Genomic DNA, 19,102 nt, shown 5'->3' with positions numbered 1-19,102 from the left:
GGTGGTCGTCTTTGTGGTAGTAATTAGAAGTTAAAATGACAATTCAATTTAAATGTCAATGGTGTACCATCTAAATTGCAGTGGTCTGAAGGGATAGTTCCATTCTATGAATGCTATTTCTATTAATGACACAACACCCACCCTGTATTCAAGAGCATGTTGTGTCTCAACTGATGACGGGCACAACACAAAACACCTCAGATTATCTACATTAGCATCTAAGCTACTACATGTGCAAATATTTAAAGGTTAAAAAAATGTCATTATTTTTTTTCAAAAAATCATAAAATAGTTTGACAACCCTGTTTGCATGATTTTAAATAATATCAATCTCAACCATTTCTATTTCCCAGTGATGAAGACATGAATGTCTCATGGTATGGTGGGGTATGCAGAATAGGTCAACTTTGACCACCTTTATCTCTTGAACGTCTTGGCATTCAGATCCAATAATTAACTTTCTGAGCATTTCTCCCATGGGCAAACATGTATTTTTAACTAAAATAAAGATTTTTTTTTTTACTTGGCAAGAACAAAATCTTATTTACAATGACAACCTACCGGGGAAGAACGACAGATTTTTACCTTGTCAACTCGGGGATTCGATCCAGCAACCATTCGGTTACTGGCCCAACACTAGGCTATCTGCCACCCCATGGAAATATAAATTAATGGTAAATAATGTATTGTGCCATTTTGGAGACTCTTTTATTGTAAATAGAAATAGAATATCTTTCTGAACACTTTTACATTAATAATCATGAATGAATCGTGAATAATGATGAGTGAGAAAGTTACAGATGCACAAATATCATACCCCCAAGACATGCTAACCTCTCACCATTACAATAACTGAGGAGGTTAGCATTTTATATCATACCCCCAAGACATGCTAACCTCTCACCATTACAATAACTGAGGAGGTTAGCATTTTATATCATACCCCCAAGACATGCTAACCTCTCACCATTACAATAACAGGGGAGGTTAGCATTTTATATCATACCCCCAAGACATGCTAACCTCTCACCATTACAATAACAGTGGAGAATAGCATTTTATATCATACCCCCAAGACATGCTAACCTCTCTCCATTACAATAACAGGGGAGGTTAGCATTTTATATCATACCCCCAAGACATGCTAACCTCTCACCATTACAATAACAGTGGAGGTTAGCATTTTATATCATACCCCCAAGACATGCTAACCTCTCATCATTACAATAACAGGGGAGGTTAGCATTTTATATCATACCCCCAAGACATGCTAACCTCTCTCCATTACAATAACAGTGGAGGTTAGCATTTTATATCATACCCCCAAGACATGCTAACCTCTCTCCATTACAATAACAGTGGAGGTTAGCATTTTTGGGGGAGTATGATGTTTATGCCTCTGTAACTTTCTCACTCATCATTATTCATGATTCATTCTTGATTATTCGTAATCATGGTAGCATCCACATTAATGCAGAAGCATTCAGAAACATATTCTATTCTTATTTACAATAAAGGTGACTCCAAAATGACATAATACATTATCTACCATGAATTTTTATTGGGCACCAAATAATCCAAACCACAACCAAAGCAAACTGCAAATGTATCCAACAAGTTTGCAGAGTCACAAGCTTAATGTAGTCATTCTGTGCTATAGGAATATGGGACCAAATACTAAACCTTTGACTAAATTGAATACACTAAGTGAAGTTGTCCAAATACTTATGACACCTTCAAATCAGGGGACAAGATAGTCTAACGTGCTTTCATTTCTACACGGTAAAAAAGATATGTATGAAAATACCCTCAAATAAAAAGTGACATTCTGTACGGTCACCTTTTATAAAACATTTCAAATCCAAAATGCTGGAGTATAGAGCCAAATTAAAAGTTTTAGCTTCACTGTCCAAATAAATAAGTAAGGGAGGGGAGTGTACTACATGTACAGAGAACGTCGGTTTAACGCCAATGACACTGTTCAACCACAAGATGGCAACCACTTTGGTCAGACAGAAAAATGGCTGTAATATCACTGTCCAACCACAGGACGGCAACGCAGTAAATATAGCAGAGACAATAAACGGTGTGTAATGTCAATGACACTCTTCCGCCACTAGGTGGCAGCAGTTTGAGACTACGTCACTGTGTTCACGTTATTCCTACTATTCTCCATAAGATGGCAGCATGACATTAAATCATGGCCAAATTCACACTTGCACCCTAATACCCAGTATAGATGCAGATGATCCAGTTTCCCGCGCTGTGAGTCTGTGTGTGTATCTGTTCCAGGGAGGAGTGAAGGTGCTTATCACTGGTCCATGGCAGGAGGCCAGCTCTAACTACAGCTGCCTGTTTGACCAGATATCTGTCCCTGCCTCTCTCATCCAGCCTGGGGTGCTGCGCTGCTACTGCCCAGGTAAGACTGGTCTCAGTGGCCTGGCCTTGACACACCCTCTGGATCCTTCCACCAGGATTAACTGGAAACACAGTGTACTGAACTACCAGGGATATCAGTCGTTATCTTGTAGACTTAGATCAGCATACATTACATCAAGGTCTTTACTCATGTCTCTGTTCCTCAGTTGAGATTGTCTCCCTGGCCACTGAAGAAGTTTTAAGAAGAATATGTTATTAGGAGGTCTACAGGTGGTTAGAGTCAGGAGCGCTGGAGTTATAGCAGTTATCAGTGAAGCGTCTGACTCGCACTCCCTCTGTCTCTCTCTCCACAGCTCATGACACTGGGCTGGTGACACTGCAGGTGACTGCCAGTAACCAGATCATCTCTAACTCAGTGGTGTTTGAGTACAAAGCCCGCGCTCTGCCCTCACTGCCCTCCTCACAACACGACTGGCTCTCACTGGACGGTAAGATATCTCCGTCTATCTTCCTCTCTTTTTTTGCCTCACTATGTCTTTCTGTGTCTCTTTGTCCCTCTCTCTGCATCCCCCTCTCTCTTTCTCTCTCTCGTTCTGCTTCCCCCTCTTTCTTTCTCTCACTCCCTGCTTCCCCCTCTCTCTTTCTCTCTCTCTGCTTCCCCTTCTCTCTTTCTCTCTCCCTGCTTCCCCCTCTCTCTTTCTCTCTGCTTCCCCCTCTTTCTGCTTCCCACTCTTTCTCTCTCTCAGCTTCCCCCTCTCTCTTTCTCTCTCTCCCTGCTTCCCCCTCTCTCTGTATCTCTCTCTCTACTTCCCCCTCTCTCTCTGTATCTCTCTCTTGCTCTCCCTCTCCCTGTCCTTCTGCCCTGCGCACCAGTGAAGTGCTGTCTGCTGGCTCATCCTAAATGACTCTCCTCTGTGCTGTCGTGTTGCTGCTCTGTGTGTCACAAATCACAACTACCTGTCCATTTATATTACAGTCTGTTCTAGAGGTATGTGGCTGGGTGGTGGCTGGTCCATGATGGACAGTAATCACTTGAAGATTGAGTTGGATTTCAGTACATTGGAGAGCACTAGTCCTTTTCCTGTTGTCCTGTATCTGTGAGAGGATACTGTAGTGTTAATAATGTGGTCTGATAGACATTTCGGAATCAATATCTGCAGTGAATCAACTTCATTATGGGCTTTCAGGACCATGGAGAACACTAGTCATCAGTCATCAGGTGTGATAGCAGCAGTGAGTCAACTCCATTGGGATCTTGGGATCAGGTTGTATTTCAGGACCATGGAGAACACTAGTCTTGTTCTGTGTCTTCAATGTTTTCTGATGTCAGGACATGTCAGGATCAATAGTTGGGTCAAATGAGTACCTTTTAGGTAGTGTAAAGATTTTATTTCACCTAGTTTTAACATTCTGCCATACAGAGCACATGTTCAACTTAATACAAAACAGATTTTCCCATCTCAAGAGGTTAAAGACCAAAATGACTACACTAAGAGCCTATTAAGTGCCACATAAAGCAACAGGGTTGACCGTAACAGGGTTGACCGTAACAGGGTTAACGATTTAATCAGCCAGAAATCCCATGTCAGGGGAAATGGAAGCTTGTTGTGTGCAACAGGGAGGGGCAATTGAATGCAAGCTTCATTACAATTACAAATTAATTGTAATTGCTTCAGAAATTCTAGACTGTCTATCTATGGGGAACAGGGTTGACATCTTGCTTCAGAAATTCTAGACTGTCTATCTATGGGGAACAGGGTTGACGTGTTGCTTCAGAAATTCTAGACTGTCTATCTATGGGGAACAGGGTTGACATCTTGCTTCAGAAATTCTAGACTGTCTATCTATGGGGAACAGGGTTGACGTGTTGCTTCAGAAATTCTAGACTGTCTATCTATGGGGAACAGGGTTGACGTGTTGCTTCAGAAATTCTAGACTGTCTATCTATGGGGAACAGGGTTGACGTGTTGCTTCAGAAATTCTAGACTGTCTATCTATGGGGAACAGGGTTGACGTGTTGCTTCAGGAATTCTAGACTGTCTATCTATGGGGAACAGGGTTGACGTGTTGCTTCAGAAATTCTAGACTGTCTATCTATGGGGAACAGGGTTGACGTGTTGCTTCAGAAATTCTAGACTGTCTATCTATGGGGAACAGGGTTGACATCTTGCTTCAGAAATTCTAGACTGTCTATCTATGGGGAACAGGGTTGACGTGTTGCTTCAGAAATTCTAGACTGTCTATCTATGGGGAACAGGGTTGACGTGTTGCTTCAGCAATTCTAGACTGTCTATCTATGTGGAACAGGGTTGACGTGTTGCCCAGCAATTCTAGACTGTCTATCTATGGGGAACAGGGTTGACGTGTTGGGCTTGACGCCCCTCAGTTTTCCACCACAAAACACTAGAAAATGGCCAAAAACAGGAGAAGCAGCTCTTGCTTTTACATGATCGTTTGCCTTTTAGATATTCAATGTTTCTTTTGAACATAAAAAAAGATGCATATATCGTTACACCATGTTAAAACCAGAGTTCAGTTCACGCGACAGGGTTGACATTAAAATGAGGGACAGACCTTTCATGTGATTAGATGAATCACATTAAATAAATAATCATCTCCAGAAATGACTTTGTCAAAGAAACAATAACGAGGGCTTTACAATAATGATAAAACGTGGATACATGTTGGGGTTAAGTGGGTTAATCTTCCTAGAAATCACAGAGGGACATGTCTATATGCAGCATTTTGACACTTTAAGCAAGTCTTTATTCATACAAAAGAAATCTGATTGAATGAATTCTTCATGCGGTCTATATTAAAGGGCACTTGGTTTAATAAAACAGGCTTTCAAACTTCAATATTGGTGCAAAATGTCTACTTAAAATATCAAAGTGAAAAGGCACTCTGTTCCTGGAACGACCCAATTGCAGTGGATCAACTGTAGTAGGAACTCAGTTCATCATGGGCTTGATTTGGACCATGGGCCCAGAACCATGAAGAGCACCAGTCCTTGTCCTGTGTCTTTCAGACGATGCTATTGTGTTCTGATAGGCATGTCAGGATCAATATCTATAGCTGCAGTGAATCGACGTAGTTGATCATGGATGTTAGAGTCTTGGCATCACTGTAAATAGATCTCCTAGAACCACTATGACATACATCAGTGTATGTTGCTCGGCACACATGGGAATTTTGATTGGCTGCACAATGAAGACTAGGGCTTAAGGGCTTCGCAGCAGGAAGTCTTGTGAATTAGTATATTTAGACTGCAATGGAGTAAGTCACTGCAGGTGTGTGTGTGTGTGTGTGTGTGTGTGTGTGTGTGTGTGTGTGTGTGTGTGTGTGTGTGTGTGTGTGTGTGTGTGTGTGTGTGTGTGTGTGTGTGTGTGTGTGTGTGTGTGGGGAGCTGGGAGAGAGTGTTGCTACTGCAGTGTGTGTGTGACTGTGCATTGACAGGCTAAAGTAGGGCATGGTGAAGAGAGGAGAGGAGAGTACAGGAGCGGGCTGACGGGACAGCTGCATTGCAGACGCCCCTTGAGGGAGTGGGATTGAATAATCAAGAACCACCGGCTCCCGGGCAGACGTGGTGCGGTGCGGCGGAACCAGTGTATCCCTCCACCATTCATTCATACAGTACACTCACACTACTCTCTCTGCCTCACAGGTCCATTCATACAGTACACTTACACTACTCTCTCTGCCTCACAGGTCCATTCATACAGTACACTCACACTACTCTCTCTGCCTCACAGGTCCATTCATACAGTACACTCACACTACTCTCTCTGCCTCACAGGTCCATTCATACAGTACACTCACACTACTCTCTCTGCCTCACAGGTCCATTCATACAGTACACTCACACTACTCTCTCTGCCTCACAGGTCCATTCACAGAACCAGTCTCACTACTCCACACTAAGCTAAGGAGCTGAGGGAAAACAGTCTGATCTATTACCTTACTACTTCTATTAACCCTTTCCCCTCTCCTGCTCTCTGACTTGATATTGTCTTGCTGTTGGTATTGGCTTGTGGTTGCATTTTGGCGGTTATTTTGGATCCTCTCATTTGTCATGTATGTTAATCATTTATTTGATGTATTTTTCCACTCTGTTCATCTCCAAAGATTTCATGCTGGCTTTTTAGATGTATGCCTCTGTTGCCTCATGCCTGTCCTGGTTATACTCATGAATACTACATGGTGTTTGTTAAGTTCATCCTGCTAGAATCGACAGAGCCCTGAAGCAGCTGGTCTAGTCCCAAATAGCACCCTATTCCCTATATAGTGCACTACTTTTGACCAGAGTCCTATGGGTGGAATAGGGTAGCATGTGGGACGCAGCCTAAGCCTGGGTGGTTGAACAGGCCATCCCTTGGTCACTTGTCTCAGGTGAACTGATTCAGACTGGATCCAGATGATTGGTGAGATAAACTGATTCAGACTGGATCCAGATGATTGGTGAGAAACTGATTCAGACTGGATCCAGATGATTGGTGAGATAAACTGATTCAGACTGGATCCAGATGATTGGTGAGATAAACTGATTCAGACTGGATCCAGATGATTGGTGAGATAAACTGATTCAGACTGGATCCAGATGATTGGTGAGATAAACTGATTCAGACTGGTGTCAGTTGATCCATTCGTGTTTAAAAAGTCAACCTACCAATTGTTTGTGTGCTGGAGATTTCCTTTCTATTTAGTATAGTGTTTTTTCCATAAACCTGGCAGGGCTGAAGGTATGCGAGTTCCCCTTTTTCTTTACATACAACATTGTTGCAATGCTCTATTTAAGAAATACTCAACTCAATGTAAATCAAAGTGGATAAATTGTGGTTTTCTTAATGCTGTTTACGTAGGACTGCGGTGGCTGGTATGATTAACATACTGATTGTCAGTAACCTTAGTGACACGAGAAAAAAGAACAAGGTGATACAATAGTATCATCCAGGATCGTCCCCCCTGCCCTTTGCCCTCAGAACAGCCTCAATTTGTCAGGACATGGACTCTACAAGGTGTCAAAAGCATTTTACAGGGACGCTGTCCCATATTGACTCCAATGCTTCCCACGGTTGTGTCAAATTGGCTGGGTGTCCTTTGGGTGGTGGACCCTTGTTGATACACACGAGAAACTGTTGAGCGTGAAAAACCCTGTAGCATTTCAGTTCTTGACACAAACCGGTGCACCTGGCACCTACTACCATACCCCATTTAAAAGCACTTAAATATGTCTTGCCCATTCACCCTCTGAATGGCACACATACACAATCCATGTCTCAATTGTCTCAAGGCTTAAAAATCCTTATTTAACCCGTCTCATCCCCTTAATCTATTAGGATTGAAGTGGATTTAACAAGTGACATCAATAAGGGATCATAGTGTTCACCTGGATTCACCTGGTCAGTCTATGTCATGGAAACAGCAGGTGTTCATAATGTTTTGTACACTCAGTGAATATGTAGCCATTTTACAGCAGCACAATTTATTCTATTAAAATAAAAAATATAGTACGATATAGATGTTCATATTTCCGCCTAATGCATTGTATACCGCTGCCTTTACACGCTTCATTAATGACATTTTGCACGTGCTACAGCACAGATAAACGTAACCTAGAAAAGACACCATTCCAGAGCTACTATATATGTAATGCTACACTTAACCATTTGTGTGCCTGTATTGATTCATAATTCTATCACTCATTAACCTACATAATTTAATTCCCATTCTTTACTAATAATAATACGAGTTTAAATTGTCAGTAGGGTATAAGCTAAAGCTATTGGGCTCTCTTTCCCTTATCCGTTCATTCTGAAACGGTGCTATGATGTGCTAATGGTACGTACACAGCTGCCTGCCTCCCTGCCTTCCTTGATTTGTCATAATGCAGAGTGGGGGAGGGGCGCGTTTCCTTTCCTCTGCAGCACTGCAGGTACGGAGCCATGGGCAGGACAGAAAACACTGACATATGGGAGCTGCAGAACAGGCTATTACCCACTAATCATTCTCTGTCCATGGTCCTGGACGGTCCCGGTGGCACTCGCTAATCGGGTACTGGTTCGTTAGGAAGACAGTGCGCGCCAAATTAAGCCACACAGAGCTGCTAACCTCTCCGGTTGGTTCGCCATCTAATCTGAAAGTAAAGAGCTGTAGTAAAACTATCTACCAACCCGCATAACAAACCAAGAGACTGACTGTAGTCTACACAATGCATGGCCACCGTGTGCATGTTAGGTCGGCTAAATAACGTAAATTAGCGCAGACAGGGCAACAAGCGGTTTGCTCCAAATGAATCATTTCGATGTAGACTGGAGCTGACATTTACCACGGGAGATAACGGATCCTTTGAATGCTACTCACTTTCAGGGACAATGAACCGAAGTAGGCCTAGCTGCAGGATACATATCAGGATGCGTCGAATATTCTCCCCATAAGATAAAAATCTAACGAGAGAAAAACCGAATTGTACAAAACATTTACCCACCTCAGTTCTGTGTCGGTCGGCAGTTGAAAATTAAAAAGTAAAAGTAACATTATAAATAGTAACGAGAGCGCCAGGTTGGCGCGAGCTTTTAAAAGCTCGACGTCTTGAAGGGAAACTAGGGCGTCTGTTTACCTGCGGCACGTGCGCACGACAACGTCTACTCTCAGCGATATGTTTTATTTTACTGCAGGCTCGTGAGGGACCGAGTAGAGAGAAGCGCAGGAGGGGAAGGAGGGAGGGGAAGGAGGGGGTTGGAGAGAGAAAGAAGTGAAGGGGAGGGGGCTATGATGGGAAGAGTAGTGAGCGGTCTTTATCTCTCTCTATCTTCCCTCACGTCGCTCTTTCACTTTGTTCTATTGTTGATGAGTGCTCTCTATTGAGCTTCTACACGTCAAGGATATCTTTACTCATGGCATCATTCATTACCTAGAAACTGGGGGAATTGGGAAACTGTGCACATAATTGAAATGCAGCATGCTTGGACTTTTGTCAGGATGCCAGTGAATGACATCTGCTTTTCCTAAAGAGAAGGGAAACAGTTTGGCTTTTCAGGGGGACTCTACCAATGGAAAATGAAGTAGAAGGTTAGATGTGTTGAGTTTCATATTTGTGGTGGACGGTGTTGTGGTGTATCTGTGTGTTATCTACTGGCGACTAACAGGAGAAGTTAAGTTACACAGCATTTAGCGGTATTACTCCAAGGCTGACTGTACATTAACTCTGTATTGTTTCAAGAAGAGTTCAACCCTGTCAGGTTAAGCAGCCAGTCTGGTCGTTTACTATTGTTGATCATGTTTTGTTGTGTGCTTTCTCAAAATGTTTAGTTTCACTGTCTGTGACTGTCTCCTTCATTTCACACTCTAGTGTGAGTGTAGTTAGTGTGGAACTACCACTGTACTCCTTGAACCGACTCATTATATGCCATTTCAGTTTTATTTGCATAGTCAATTAAACTGTGGCTTAGCATTGGTTCCAGCACTATCCTGAACATGCATAGGCTTCAAATTGTAGCATGGTTTCACAGCTTAATATCACAGCATAAGTATTACTCAAAAAGCCAGGTAGGTTATCGACTGTTTATGTATAGCCTACGAACGAGATACTCTCAAAAAGCCTCGGTAGCAAGGCGGTGATGCTTTCACGTGTAGGTGAAGGAAGTTGCTAGGATACAACTACTAGAGATGCCTTTTTGATGACTGGACAGTTCAAATACTTTGTCTCATGGCTTCAGCGATATTCTGCAGAAGTGTTTTGTTACTAAATAGCTTTTCACGGGTTTCTAATAGCGCAGTTCCCCCCTCTTGTTGATCATGTCATTTAAAAGTCTCGAGGAGTCAGGCTAGGTGGCTGTCGCATCCTGTCGTTCGGCCATGCTATCTTTTTAGCCTCGGTCGCTAAATCATATGCATCTTACAACATGCCACAGTTGTGAAACTGGTTTTGTCTCGTTGTATGGTCTGTATTATAAGCACGCGAGAACTAAAGTCAGTTACTATTCATTTGTTTTCTAGCATCAAGGAAGCACGCAAAAGGTAGCCTGCTGTAGCCCTCCTGGTCAACTTGTTTTTGAGTTTAAGAAACACGATGCAGTGGATAGCAAAATGAGCGCTCGTGTAGCTTATTGTGTAAAGTCTGCAAGACCGTTTTCAACACCACGGGGAATTGGACAGCGACTTTAGCGCGTCTATTTGTGAAAAGACCGTTTTCAGCACCACGGGGAATTGGACAGCGACTTTAGCGCGTCTATTTGTGAAAAGACCGTTTTCAGCACCAGGGGGAATTGGACAGCGACTTTAGCGCGTCTATTTGTGAAAAGACCGTTTTCAGCACCACGGGGAATTGGACAGCGACTTTAGCGCGTCTATTTGTGAAAAGACCGTTTTCAGCACCACGGGGAATTGGACAGCGACTTTAGCGCGTCTATTTGTGAAAATAACGTTTTCAGTACCACGGGGAATTGGACAGCGACTTTAGCGCGTCTATTTGTGAAAATAACGTTTTCAGCACCACGGGGAATTGGACAGCGACTTTAGCGCGTCTATTTGTGAAAAGTATGCAGTTCACTTAGTATCATATTATTTTATCTCTTCCCGTCATGTTTAATAACTGTAACAGGTCTGTTGATTTGAATGTAAACTCTGAATGTAGCCTATCACTCTCCCCCTCTGCAAAAATATAAGTTCAGTTCCATACCCTCTAAAAAGCCCTGTCGAGTTGGTGTCACATGACTGCATGTATTGACTATGTGAAAAGTAGAACAGAACTTCAGAGTGGCATGTTGCAGTCAGTTTATCCTGTAAGACATTGGCAGAGGTCAGTTCTTGTTAAACTAATGATAGAAAACCACAGAAACCAGAGAAGCTATTATAATGTGCCTACCGTAGTTTGTTTCAAATGCAACTGTAATAATGTACTGCTGCAGGAGTTTGTCCAGTCAGAAATGGTTGATAGAATGAGAGCAGCTCCAGTGAAGTGGAAGTGCTTACCTGGGAATGGCCAGCCTGGAATGGCCAGCCTCTGGGCATGGCTTTACAGAAATGGAACCTGTGGAGGGAGGAATTGGCTCTTTGGAGAACATGGCTCATTTGTGTCTTCTCTCTATGCATCCCCTTAAGGTAATTTGTGATGACCCAATTCAAGTTCCCACACATAATACACATTACTTCCTTATATTTTTCTAAAACTTTTTTAGCAAATGTGTCTGTGTGCCTCTTCAATAGCTCATAAGTTATAGTTGTTGGTAAATGTTAATAGCTAACCCTTTACTGTTACCATTTACTCAGGCTGAGCACAGTATACTGTCAATAGTTGTGTGTTTCCAACACCTAGCAGTGGGGGACTATTACTTTCCAAGATGCTGTCATATATACCACAAGTCAGAACTATTACTGATACAGACAGGTGACTTTACATTGCTGTGACACATGCCGTGATTTAAATCAAATCAACCTTTATTGGTTGCGTACACCGTTTTGCAGATATTATCACAGGTGCAGCGAAACGCTTATGTTTCTAGCTCCGACAGTACAGTAATATCTAGCAATGCAATCCAAACGTTTTAAGAAAGAACAAGAAATGAAGAAATTGCTTCTGTTTAGCTGACTAGCAAGTGTAAGATGTGCCTTCATACATAGTGTCATTCCACGTGTCTTCTTTAGGATAGCATTTTCATGGTTTTATGAATAGGATACTGTAGGGCTAGTTACAGAGGGTCAAAGACCATACCCACAAGACATGCTAACCTCTCACCATTAACTATAACAGGGGAGGTTAGCATGGAGGTATGATCTTTGACCCTCTGTAACTTTCTCACTCATCATTATTCACAATTCATTCAGCATAATCTGTAATCATGGGTAGTATCCACATGAATGTAGAAGTGTTTAGAAACATATTCTATTTTTATTTAAAATAAAAGTGAATCCAAAATGACATAATACATTATTTACCATGAATTTCTATTCGGCACAAAATAATCTGAAACACAACCAAAACGAACTGCAAATGCATCAGACAATTTTGTAGAGCCACAAGCTCGCTGTGTGTGCTAGGAATATGGAACCAAATACCAAACTTTTGACTACTTTATTTCTAAGAATCTTTAGGGGTGTCAATAGTTTTGACCCCTACTTTTTTTTAGATGTTTATTTCATGTTAAACAAAATCTCTTTCTCCAAGCAATATTATTAGCATAAAATAATATAATTTCCCCAATTTTCTGAGCATACAATATAGCTCAGTATTTGAATTATATATTTTATACAGTCATTATTTCTCATCGTCATCAAGGGTGTCAATAATTTAGGACGTCACTGTACGTGTAAAGGTCTAGTGTGATTTCTTCTTTGCTACATTCTACAGTGTACGTTTGTTATAATCATAGGTTTTGTGTAGTCATTAGCACAGCAGGTATTTGTCATTTTCTGTAATAGCAGATACCAAGCAGTAATTCCCCTTTGTTGTCTCTTCTCGTGGCAGTTCACGGGCTTGTGAGAGCAGAGCAGTCTGAAATATAGAGTACCTCGTCAGTCTTGACGTCGAATTGAAATTGAGATGCTTCACCTCTGGAGCTGGACTGATGCCATGAGGTCAGGCGCATGCTACCTGGTTAGCTTATTTCCAACCTTGCCAAGCGGGACTGTCATATTAGGAGTCGCTAAACAGACTTATGTGTGAAGTAGAAAGCATCCATTGGCTTTTTGTTGCAGCTGTGTGCCCCTCTATTGTTATGTATGTAGAATCCTGTAGAGTGTAGAAGAACCCTGTTGCATGAATGGTCGGTTTCTTGAATAATACAGTGATAGAGGAAAAGCTTCAGCTAAACTTGTGTTGCTTTACATTAGTCAATACTAATATGTTGCAAGAGAAGGTGAGACGCCTACATCCTGATTTTCTGCTGATATATACTGTGCTTGTTAACCATTACTGTGCAATTGATGTAACATGGATTTTCTCCTGCAAAATTCATGTGCGATGAAGGTCCCGAGGGTTACAAACCAGGTTAGAGATGGATAAACTTTATTAGTCCACGCGAGATGGAAATGTGTCTTCTGTTTTTATCTGCTTCTGCTTTGATTCACCCCCTGACACACACACACACACACACACACACACACACACACACACACACACACACACACACACACACACACACTAGGTTGGAGAGGCTGGAGCAGAGGGCAGCCGCTGTGCAATGCCCAATAAGAAGATTAGTTCCTTGCTCAAGGAAACATTGGCATTAGGTGGCACCCTTCTGGTTGCAGGCTCAGCCCCGACAGATTTTTACCCCCATCAGTAGTGGAATCCGAACCGGTAACCCTCCGGTTGCTGGCACGCATCTCTAACCTCGGGGCTAACACCGCCCCATAATAATATAGAGCATAACATAAAGCAACATTACAATTACAATAATAAAAGCTGCATCAACAGACTGCACTTTTCCTCTCATTGACCCCTATAATCACACAGGTAGACATTTATTGGGATGAGTCTTGTCCTTGAGGCAGAACTGAGCTATTTCTGCTAGATGGTTCAGCTCCAAAATAAAAATTGACTATATTGTAAAGATGAATGAAAAAAAATGACTTTTTGGTCTTCATTTAAGGTTAGGGTTAGGCATTAGGGTTAGCAGTGTGGTTAAGGTTAGGTTTAACATCTGAATTTATGACTTGGTGGCTGTGCCAACTAGTGACCACTCTGCAGAGCTGCCTCCAGAACAATATTCATGACAAAAAACGCTAACCTGCTCTAATCACTACAGGACATTCGATTCTATCTATGTAGTGTTCTCAATAGGAAAGGTCTGGTGTTCTTCTGATTTTGACCCATGACGACCCTTGTTGTTGTTTCTTTGTTTGTGTCAAGCTGACACATTTGTGGGGTCAATGTTTTCAGATAAATGCACTCTCAAAAAATTAAGAAAATTCACTTTTTTTTTCACGTTTCTGTGGTTTTAACTTTTGGTCTTTTCAAACCTCTCATCAATATCCTATACTCTGTCCAGAAGAAAGAATGCTGCACATAAATCCATTACAAGCTGAAGGAAGAGGAAACCCTATTAAAGAAACCAGCCACAATGGACAGAACAAACAAAGCTGGTCATTATGCCAAAGGAAGAAAGGTGACTTAGCCTTGGATTATCAGCGTACCCATGGGTCCCAGCTGTGTGGGCCTGTGCCAGATGGCCTAGCAACATCTTCCTTTAGACAGGCACAAATACCAGCTTCTGTCAATCAGGAGAATGTGCTGCACAGTCACAGACTCTGAGGGTGGTAGGACCACAGTCTTTCTAACTACTGAACATGCAGGGGTTTGCTATAGCCACAGCTTGTCTATTAGACTACATGTGGGGGTTTGCTACAGTAGTCACATAGAAGTTGGACCCAGCCTTTCTAGATCAGTACATGTGGAGGTTTGCTACAGTAGTCACATAGAGGTTGGACCCAGCCTTTCTAGATCAGTACATGTGGAGGTTTGCTACAGTAGTCACATAGAGGTTGGACCCAGCCTTTCTAGATCAGTACATGTGGTGGTTTACTACAGTAGTCACATAGAGGTTGGACCCAGCCTTTGTAGATCAGTACATGTGGGGGTTTACTACAGTAGTCACATAGAGGTTGGACCCAGCCTTTCTAGATCAGTACATGTGGTGGTTTGCTACAGTAGTCACATAGAGGTTGGACCCAGCCTTTCTAGATCAGTGCATGTGGTGGTTTGCTACAGTAGTCACATAGAGGTTGGACGCAGCCTTTCTAGATCAGTACATGTGGGGGTAGACTACAGTAGTCACATAGAGATTTGACCCAGCCTTTCTAGATCAGTACATGTGGTGGTTTACTACAGTAGTCACATAGAGGTTGGACCCAGCCTTTCTAGATCAGTACATGTGGGGGTTTACTACAGTAGTCACATAGAGATTTGACCCAGCCTTTCTAGATCAGTACATGTGGGGGTTTACTACAGTAGTCACATAGAGATTTGACCCAGCCTTTCTAGATCAGTACATGTGGAGGTTTACTACAGTAGTCACATAGAGATTGGACCCAGCCTTTCTAGATCAGTACATGTGGTGGTTTGCTACAGTAGTCACATAGAGGTTGGACCCAGCCTTTCTAGATCAGTACATGTGGGGGTAGACTACAGTAGTCACATAGAGATTGGGCCCAGCCTTTCTAGATCAGTACATGTGGGGATTTGCTACAGTAGTCACATAGAGATTGGACCCAGCCTGTCTAGATCAGTACATGTGGTGGTTTACTACAGTAGTCACATAGAGGTTGGACCCAGCCTTTCTAGATCAGTACATGTGGGGGTTTGCTACAGTAGTCACATAGAGGTTGGACCCAGCCTTTCTAGATCAGTACATGTGGGGGTTTACTACAGTAGTCACATAGAGATTTGACCCAGCCTTTCTAGATCAGTACATGTGGGGGTTTACTACAGTAGTCACATAGAGATTTGACCCAGCCTTTCTAGATCAGTACATGTGGAGGTTTACTACAGTAGTCACATAGAGATTGGACCCAGCCTTTCTAGATCAGTACATGTGGTGGTTTGCTACAGTAGTCACATAGAGGTTGGACCCAGCCTTTCTAGATCAGTACATGTGGGGGTAGACTACAGTAGTCACATAGAGATTGGGCCCAGCCTTTCTAGATCAGTACATGTGGGGGTTTGCTACAGTAGTCACATAGAGATTGGACCCAGCCTGTCTAGATCAGTACATGTGGTGGTTTACTACAGTAGTCACATAGAGGTTGGACCCAGCCTTTCTAGATCAGTACATGTGGGGGTTTGCTACAGTAGTCACATAGAGATAATGTTGGGGTTCAGCTGTAGAACAGTGGTTGAGTGGCATTAACGGACCCACAAGTTGGTGTGTGAGGAGGAAGGTGTCAGCTGACACTTCTGCTCTAAATCCAGACCATTGTGACTCAGTATTGTTAGCCTGGCATCCAGACCATTGTGACTCAGTATTGTTAGCCTGGCATCCAGACCATTGTGACTCAGTATTGTTAGCCTGGCATCCAGACCATTGTGACTCAGTATTGTTAGCCTGGCATCCAGGCCATTGTGACTCAGTATTGTTAGCCTGGCATCCAGACCATTGAGGCTCAGTATTGTTAGCCTGGCATCCAGACCATTGTGACTCAGTATTGTTAGCCTGGCATCCAGACCATTGAGGCTCAGTATTGTTAGCCTGGCATCCAGACCATTGAGGCTCAGTATTGTTAGCCTGGCATCCAGACCATTGTGACTCAGTATTGTTAGCCTGGCATCCAGACCATTGTGACTCAGTATTGTTAGCCTGGCATCCAGACCATTGAGGCTCAGTATTGTTAGCCTGGCATCCAGACCATTGAGGCTCAGTATTGTTAGCCTGGCATCCAGACCATTGTGACTCAGTATTGTTAGCCTGGCATCCAGACCATTGTGACTCAGTATTGTTAGCCTGGCATCCAGACCATTGTGACTCAGTATTGTTAGCCTGGCATCCAGACCATTGTGACTCAGTATTGTTAGCCTGGCATCCAGACCATTGAGGCTCAGTATTGTTAGCCTGGCATCCAGACCATTGTGACTCAGTATTGTTAGCCTGGCATCCAGACCATTGTGACTCAGTATTGTTAGCCTGGCATCCAGACCATTGAGGCTCAGTATTGTTAGCCTGGCATCCAGACCATTGAGGCTCAGTATTGTTAGCCTGGCATCCAGACCATTGTGACTCAGTATTGTTAGCCTGGCATCCAGACCATTGTGACTCAGTATTGTTAGCCTGGCATCCAGACCATTGTGACTCAGTATTGTTAGCCTGGCATCCAGACCATTGAGGCTCAGTATTGTTAGCCTGGCATCCAGACCATTGAGGCTCAGTATTGTTAGCCTGGCATCCAGACCATTGTGACTCAGTATTGTTAGCCTGGCATCCAGACCAGTATTTGTACTAAAAGTGTAGAATATTCATCATTGATGCCTACCTAGTCTCATGTGGCCTTCCGTGTACCTTCCACTCCATGCTACTACATTATACATTGAGAGCTAATTAACTGCAAATAAGTGTTTGTATCTAGTTTGCCCGGTCTATCACATAGTTAGTGTGTTTGCGCGTTTGTGTGTGTGTATACCTGTCTTGCGCCTTCTCAACCTGGGCAGTGTGTATCTGCAGTGAAATAGATAGTGGCCTGTCCTCATGTCCCTGGGCTAAGACAGAGAGCTGTCTCTACTGTGCTGCTCCAAACCTGTGGCTCAAGTCCTCATACACATTACTAGAAGCTTTAGACTATACCTGAAGTGTTTATGCTAGTGCTTTTGTTCCCTTCTCACTTAACCATTTAAGGGATTATGTAGTGTATTTCAAACTGTCAGCCATAGCTGTATAGGATGAAGCAGCATGTAGAATGAGAATATGTTGGCCTGTCCTCAAACACACAAACCCAGTTTGAGCAGCTCCTGTTTGTCAGCTAATACATGTCTGCATGTGTTTTCTGGGGTAAGGGATTAGTCAGCTACTGTTCATATGATGTGCCAGGCTCCCTGTCAGTCAGAGCTCTGTGGCGCGGCAGCCTTAGTGACCAGTGTAGACGTCTTCTATTACACACTGTCAAGAGAGGGAGGAACAAGGCACAAAGGAGGCTGTTGGTGATGTTAGAGTGTTGTTATAGTTCTGTTTGGCTGGATGCTCCCTCCCTCCCTCCATCCCTCCATCCCTCCCGCTCTGTGCTCCCTCCCTCCCTCCCTCCATCCCTCCCGCTCTGTGCTCCCTCCCTCCTCCCTCTGCAGTATACGTGCATCGCATTCAGAGCAGCAGGCAGCAGGTGGAGATGACATCATCTGCACTGCAGCACACTGCAGCACTGGGTCTGAACAAAGAGAGTCCTCTCGTCCTGCCCCTGCCACCGTCTCTCTCCCCCTCTCCCTCTCTCAGCCTTCCCCTCTCAGAGAGCATAACCCTGGTGCCTAGAAATGCTGCCGGGTTGTGACCTACTTAACCCCTCTGACCCTTACCCCCCCCCCCCCCTCCTACCACTAGGGTATGAGCTGGCTGATGCACCTCTGCAGCCCTCATCATCACTTTGCCCGTAGCCGCCTATGGAGAGGTGATGAAAGCTAGCACTATGGGGGGGTTGTAATTTAAGTGTCAGCAATGGCTGCTGACAGGATGAGAGCTGGGGAGAGACATAAGGATGGTGTGTATGTGGGATGAACATCCATTGGATTTTCTAGATCTACTACACATCATCAGTGACAGAAGTAATTTACTGGCTGTATGTTTTTTCCTTTAACAGTAACAATTACTTGACTTATAGTGAACACAAGCATGACATTCACTCCCTGAAGGGCGGAGAGCTTCTGCCTGAGACTGACTGCCAGGAAACGCCAGTAGTGGAAATGTCACAGGGACGCTGCTGTGACGGCTCCCCACTTAGGAAGTCATTATGTTGTTACTGCAGTGTCCCCTCAGGAAGATCATGTACGATAGTTATTGTAACATAGTGATGGAGAATAGATGTACATGTATGTATGTTTGTAGTTTTTCCATTGTGGGATTTTCTGCCCCGTTTTCTACTCGTGCGCCGAGTCTTCCTCTTCCCATTCATCAATAAGCCAATGCCGCGGGGAGGAAGGAACCATACACAGACAGGCATATTCCTGTCGCTTAGTTACCGCTCGGTAGCAGGTTGCCACAGAAACAGCTAAATGAGGAATGCTAATGCAGTGTTCCACACTCCTTCCCTGCCT

At 43.4% G+C, this 19,102-nt stretch overlaps 1 protein-coding gene across 5 annotated transcripts in view; it reads left to right on the top strand.

Annotated features, from left to right (window-relative positions):
- Window positions 1-19,102, top strand: part of LOC115168099 (calmodulin-binding transcription activator 1-like) — a 50,728-nt gene that overhangs the window by 9,543 nt on the left and 22,083 nt on the right. For 4 of the 5 annotated variants that reach the window (XM_029723011.1, XM_029723010.1, XM_029723009.1 and 1 more), the window contains exons 2-3: window positions 2,293-2,419; window positions 2,733-2,867. In XM_029723011.1, coding sequence (XP_029578871.1) covers window positions 2,293-2,419; window positions 2,733-2,867 — 262 coding nt within the window. Of the gene's footprint in view, window positions 1-2,292; window positions 2,420-2,732; window positions 2,868-9,205; window positions 9,448-19,102 lie in introns of those variants that run through there. The other variant, XM_029723012.1, reaches the window with a different exon arrangement.

The sequence above is a fragment of the Salmo trutta genome, chromosome 30, assembly GCF_901001165.1.
Source record: "Salmo trutta chromosome 30, fSalTru1.1, whole genome shotgun sequence".
In the NCBI taxonomy this organism is placed as follows: Eukaryota; Metazoa; Chordata; class Actinopteri; order Salmoniformes; family Salmonidae; genus Salmo; species Salmo trutta.
The sequence above is the reverse complement of the archived record's forward strand: the minus strand, read 5'-3'. Positions and strand labels throughout refer to the sequence as shown.